The 7,029-nt window shown below is 35.1% G+C and overlaps 1 protein-coding gene across 1 annotated transcript; it reads left to right on the top strand.

The window, feature by feature from the left end:
• Positions 1-625: 625 nt before the first annotated feature.
• Positions 626-4,817, top strand: LOC145639930 (uncharacterized). The gene is made up of 4 exons (XM_081691250.1): positions 626-671; positions 730-1,447; positions 2,206-2,899; positions 3,438-4,817. Exons 1-4 carry the CDS (start codon positions 626-628, stop codon positions 4,815-4,817), a joined length of 2,838 nt encoding a protein of 945 aa, XP_081547376.1.
• The last annotated feature ends 2,212 nt before the right edge of the window (positions 4,818-7,029 follow it).

Consider the following 7,029-nt stretch of genomic DNA (forward strand, 5'->3'; position numbering starts at 1 on the left):
CCTCTCCATGCGCCACCCATTCACTCCGTTCCCCCATCCTCTGTCCCCCCCACCTCACTTCCCTTTCAATCTAGCTCAAACTCCGACCATGACTCCATCTCAGATCCGCAATTTAGTGCAAACCCCGCCGATGTCAATTCCTCTTTCTCCTTCTGCCCTGTTCCTTCCTCTATCGACACCGCTGATATGGTCGTCGATAGAGACACCTCCATCGCCGGAAAAAATAGCAATGATGTACAACACTCTCCTTCAGATTTCCAGAATTATGAACCCCCACCAATTTCCGACAACATCTCCGTCTCCTATGCCCTCCAACCCCCTGTCATCTCCACCACCACAACCGACCCTTCACCCATGGTACCAACAGCAAGTACCATGGCCGAATTATCAGCCTCATCAACTCGTTCCACCGCCGCAAAATCCTCAAGTAATTCATCTCTCGTCGGAAAACAGCGAGGGAGACCTCGAAAATCCCGATCACCTTATGAAAATCTTTAGCATCACAAGCGGGGTGGTGGGATTACAAATAGAGGTCAACTTTTGGGAGACAACGAACACAATCAGAGAGCTGGATTCGATGATCATCCCATTGAAGATGCATGACATAGTGCTGATGGATCGAACAATGGCATGGAAAGAGTGGGACAAATTTGATCCACTTTTCTCTAATGGTAATCCGGTACCCTCTTATCCTAATCTCAATATGAAAATTGTCTTATGGAATTTTAGAGGAGCCTCTAGAAATGAGTTTATTCCACATGCATGGGAAGTTATCACTTCTCATAATCCTAGTATTTTCATCATTCTTGAAACTAAGAGTGATGGGACTCGTGCTTGTGAAGTTGCTAGGTTTCGATGCTTTTGAATTTTTCAAGCCTAATGGATTGTGTGGGGGTATTTGGATGATGTATAAGAAATCAATTGAATTGATTGTCTATCAAGAAGGGCATACTAGGAATTACTTCCATGCTCTTTTCAAATTTTCTCCGGATAGTAAGGAAGTTTTACTTACTGCTGTGCATGCTCCTGCTACTGCCTCTAAGAGACATAAGTTATGGAATGATCTTAGGTCTTCCCTCCCTCCTGATGACACACCTTGGCTTTTTCTCGGGGATTTGAATGAGGTTACCAAACCCTCAGAGAAGTCTGGAGGGCTTAGGTTTAGGGAGTCTCAATGTGCTGATTTGAACAAATTGGCTGATGCTGCTTGTTTAGTTGACTTGGGCTTTTCTGGTAATCCATTTACATGGCACAATGCTAGGGAAGGGTTAGACTTGATTCAAGAAAGACTTGACTGGGCTCTGGGAAATCCAAGCTGGCTGAACACCTATCCAAACACAAAGGTATTGCATCTTGCTCGTACTCATTCAGATCATAACCCTATTCTTATTTCTCTTTTTGATAAGCATAAAGGTGGCCCCTTCCCTTTTAGATGTAAAGCTGCATGGTTAGAACATCCTGATTTTAACTCTTTTTTTTTATTAAGAACTGGGATATTCATAATTATGATTTCTTGAAAGGAAGAGAAGAATTCTTAAACAATATTATCCACTGGAATTATGATGTTTTTGGTAACATTAATAATAAAAAAAAGAGATTGGTAGCTAGAATTAATGGCATTCAAACTGCTCTTTGCAATCATTATTCTGATTTTCTTATAGCTTTGGAAAAAGACCTTCTTTTGGAGCTTAATCATATATATATAATTGAAAGAATAATCTGGGCTCAAAAAGCAGGTTTAGACTGGATGAAAAATGCAGATTGCAATACTAAGTACTTTCACCTTTTAGCTAACATCAAAAAGACTAGGAATAAAATCTTAACTCTTCAAGATGGTTCTGGTACTTGGATCAATGATTTGGTTTTGTTAAAAAATTTGGCTAGAGATTATTTTGTTGATGTCTTTAAAAGCATCCCTACTAATCAAACCCTTATTCAAAATTACTGTTTTCCAAAAACAGTTGATTCCTCTGTTTTAAAAACTTTTGATGATCTTCCCTCTATTTTTGAAATAAAAAATGCTCTTTTTCACATGGATCCTATCAAATCACCTTGACCAGATGGAATACAACCAATTTTTTATCAAAAAAACTGGGAGATTCTTCATAATTCTATTGTAAATTTTGTGAGAGAATGTTTTTCTAATGGTGCTATTCCTAGTGATATTAATAATTCCTACATTTCTCTAATCCCCAAATGTGACAGCCCTACTACTATGAAGGACTTTAGACCTATTGGCCTTTGTAATAATATCTATAAAATCATTACTAAGTGTATCTCTAATAGGCTTAAACCCATTATGAATGATCTTATTAGTCCTTTTCAATCTAGCTTTATCCCGGATAGATCGATAGATGAAAATATTATCATAATCAAAGAAGTTGCTCATCATTTTAATAAAGCCTCTAAAAAGGCTAACTTAATGGCTTTAAAAGTAGATCTTTCTAAAGCTTTCGATAGTCTTGAGTGGAGTTTTATTAAAGATACTCTTCAAAGCATTAATCTCCCTAATTCTATGGTTGACCTAATCCTAAGTTGTGTTTGCACTCCTACTATTTCTCTCTTATGGAATGGTGAAATTACTAACTCTTTCACTCCTCAAAGGGGCATTCGTCAAGGAGACCCTCTTTCCCCATATATTTTTGTCCTTTGCTTAGATCGGCTTTCTTGCATGATTCAAAATAAAGTTAATGACGGCTCTTGGAAACCTATTAAAATTGCTAAAGACATAAGTATTTCCCACTTATTTTATGCCGACGATGTTTTCCTTTTTGGTAAAGCAACTGCTTCTAATATTGATGTTATTATGGAAGTCCTCAATCATTTTAAATGTATCTCTGGGTTATCCATTAATATTCAAAAGTCTTCAGCTATCTTCCCTAGGAAAATGAACTACAATGTAAGAAAGTCTATTTGTGATATATGTAATATAGCTAATACTTCTAATTTTGGGAAGTATCTAGGAATCATAATTACTCATAAGAGGTTAAGGTACCTAGACTATTTCCCTCTTCTTAACAAAACTTGCTCGAAAATAAAAGGATGGCAAGCTAAACTTTTGAATATGGCAGGAAGATGCACTCTTATTAAATCAGTCTTAAACTCTTATCCCGTTTATGCTATGCAAACTAATATTCTTCCTATCACGGTTTTAAATGAACTTCAAAAAAATTGTAAACAATTCCTTTGGAACCGTGTCAATAGGTCTAAGTACATTCCTAGAACAAATTGGAAGGTTGTTTGTGACCCTATGGCTAAAGGGGGGGTTAGGAATTCGAGATTTAAAAGGATGGAACTTGTCCTTTATGGCTAAATTGGGATGGAAAATCTTAACCCAACCTAATAAACTTTGGGTGCAAATCTTAACTAAAAGATATCTTAAGTATAGTAATTTCATCGACTATAACCAAAAAATCACTGACTCTATTATTTGGAAGGATATCCTTGCTGGTAGAAAAATCCTAAAACCTGGTCTTATTATTAACATTGGGAACGGAGAAGACACATCTCTTTGGTATCATCACTGGATTGGTGATTCTCCTCTTTACTTAATCCCTAATATTAAAATTCCCAACTCTTGGGGTCATTGGAGAGTGTCTAACATCATTAGGAATAATTCTTGGTATTTAGACAATGTTAAACACATCATTCCTGCTCACATTTGCTCTCTTATTTCTGCCTATCCCCTTGCTAAACTTGTTGATGTGGAAGATAGACTAAGATGGACTATGGATAAAAGTGGTAGTTTTACCATTAAATCTGCTTATAACAGCACCCTTCCCAATTTTAATCTTAATACTACTTTCCTGTCTAATTTTAACTGGAAATTAATGTGGAAAATTAAAGTCCCTTACAAGTATAAGATGCTCTTATGGAATCTTGTTAGAGATATTCTTCCTAATGGCTATACCCTTAGGAGAAAAATCAGCAACTTTGACCCAATTTGCATTAGATGTGAAGCTCCCATTGAGGATTCAGTCCATATATTCAGGGATTGTCCTAACTCTTCTTCTTTCTGGTCTTTAGTTTTCCAAAAATTTCCAGCTTCTATTTCAGATTTAAGTTCTTTTTACAATACAAGTTTTCAGGATTGGCTTGCTTTTAATTTTTCTCAAACTACAACTTGGAAAACTATTTTTTCGGTTGCTATTTGGCATCTTTGGAAGGCTAGGAATATGGCCATCTTTGAACAAAAAATGTTGTTTATCAATTCAACTTTTAACAAATTCATAGTTGATTATCTCTACTGTCTTAAATTAAAGCAGGGTCATCCAGATTTTGCTTCTTCCTCTAACTCTGCTGCTATGAGAACTTGGGCTCCACCACAACAAGGTTGCTACAAGCTGAACACAGATGGCTCTTGGATTAACCTGGAAAATGCTGGAGGTGGTGGTGTAATCAGGTGTGACAAAGGAATCTGGCAGGAAGGCTTTGCTGTTAACTTCAATGCTATCTTAGCTGCTTCTGCTGAATTACTTTCCATCAGGGAAGGATTACTTATGGCTTGGAAGAGAAAGATCACTCACTTGGATCTGGAAACTGATACTGATGCTCTCACAAAAATGCTGAAAAATCCAGATAACCACAAAGACTCGGACTTGGGAAACATTATCAGAGATGTGGCCTCTCTTCTTCATAGGGCTTGGACTGTTAACATTCTGCATGCTCCTCGTACTGTTAATTTTGTGGCTGATAAATTAGCCATGATTGGCAGAACAAGAGTGAAGAAGGGTAACAAGGAGATCTATTACTACCCTCCTGCTGATGTGTTTGAAGCTTATGCCTCGGAGATCCCTGACTACCAACCTACTAACTAGATGTGTTCCTCTGCTGCTTCCTAACTCACCTTTTGCGCACCTTGTGACTGTTAGGATTAGCTTTAATTATTTGTCTTGTTTAGCTGCTTATTATGCTTATGTAAACATTATCAAGGATAGAGTTTGGGTTGTTACTCACACCCATCTCTATTCTGCTTTTGCTCAGGTGGCTAAGTTCACCTTGATATAATTTAATATTACTACTTTGCGTTAAAAAAAGTAGTAGTAGTAGTTATTTATAAAAATACTCCCTCCGTTTTTAAATACTTGCTCCATTTCTTTTGGACACGCATGCCGATGCTAATCTTTGATCACTAATATATTTAATTATCAATAAATATAAATTCTAACAATTGAAAATTAATAATCTATTCATTGAGATGAATCCAATAAGTACCCACAAGACTATATTTTTTCTTATGTATAAATCACAAACATTAGTCAAAGTAGGACAAATGAATAGTGCAAAAAATAGAAATGGAGCAAGTATTTAAAAACGGAGGGAGTAATTTTTACTTGTGAATAATTGATTGTTGTTTGGGCAAATAGCTAGTTAATAATAACAACTCCCTATGTGTTTTAAAAAGTGTTATAGTTTGACCAGCACATAATTTTAGACATTTTAATTGACTTAAATAAAATAAAAGGAAAGTTGTGTAGTTGGAGTATTAAAAAATTGTGAATGAAAGATAGTGGGGCTAATAGTTTATGCAAATTAATATAATAATAATATAATTAAAAAAATTAGTAGTGGGTTTGGGTGGGGACCATGAGAGGAGAGAGATAAGGCCATTTTTAAATGGCTGTTGGCGGTTGGCAATTGGCTAGTTCACTTAGCTTGTTTGACCAACTAGATTTTTTGGCTATTTATAATGGTTTTTGAAATTGGCTTTTTATAAAAGTGTTTGGTAAATTAATTGTTGATTGGTGGCTGTTTATTAGATAATTTGTTGGCCAAAAAGCCAAAAGCTAACAAAAAAAAAATACTCAAAGCAGCTTTTTCATTTTGGCTTAAAATCCAACTTTTTCGCTCACTAAAAAGCTAATTATCAAACACTATTTATTTTGACTTTTTTACCACAAAGAAAAGCCAAAAGCTAACCAAAAAGCCACTAAAAAGCCATTTACCAAACATAGACATAATATTTAGGTTAAAAGTAGCTTTTTGCCAACAAAAAAAAAAAGGAAGTGTAACACATATTAAAACACGGCCGGATTGGTAATTGTAACACTTATTATAACACAGAGGGAGTATATACTAAAGCAAAGTCAAGGATGAAAAATGTCATTACTCGATTTAATAAAAAAAAATAATGCCATGTTGTATTTACTAACAATTTTTTTCAAACCATCAACAAAAGTTTTTGGCCTTGTTTGGCAAATGGTTGTTTGGCTAGTTCAGTTGGCTTGTTTGACCGGCTGGAATGTTTGTTTGTTTATAATGACTTTTGAAATTGGATGTTTAAGCTGACTATTTATAAAAGTGTTTTGTAAATTAATTATTGGTTGTTGACTATTGATTAGATAATTTGTCGGCCAACAAGCCAAAAGCCAACAAAAAAGGTACTCAAAGCAGCATTTTCATTTTGTCTTAAAAGCCAGTTTTAATTTTTCGCTGACTAAAAAGCTAATTACCAAACACTTTTTATTTTTTATTTTTTATTTTTTATTTTTTATTTTTTTTTTTTTTTTTTTTGCTATTTGCCCAAACAAAAAGAAAAAGAAATATTCAAAATCTAACCAAAAATCCACCATAAAATCATTGGGATTTTATCACTGGTACACTCAAAGATTTGACTTTTATCAATGGTGCACCTCATAAAGTTTTCATTATCAGCGGTGCCCCTAATATTTTCACCTAATTGTTACAGTGATCATGTTTGATTAAAACGTTTAGTAAACGTTAAGTGTGGGTATTTTGTGTGGAATATGTCAGCAAGTGAGTTTACGATAATGCCCCCCAGTCATTAACTCTCCCTCCAAGCCCTACTAACATCATTTATCACAAAAAAAAGGCAAAAAAAATTGATCGTCCAACTTCCATACTCTCTTCCCTGTTCTTAAGCTCGCAAGAAAGCACTAATAGAAGCAAAATTTGTGGAGAATCGCAATTGAATTGCGGATTAATGTTAGTACTCAACTTCGATCTTGATTTTGTGAATTATTTTGAATAAATTCTTGTGGTCATACTTTCTTTGGAATTTGTACAACA

Source organism: Chenopodium album, chromosome 7 (assembly GCF_948465745.1).
Source record: "Chenopodium album chromosome 7, dcCheAlbu1.1, whole genome shotgun sequence".
NCBI lineage: Eukaryota > Viridiplantae > Streptophyta > Magnoliopsida > Caryophyllales > Amaranthaceae > Chenopodium > Chenopodium album.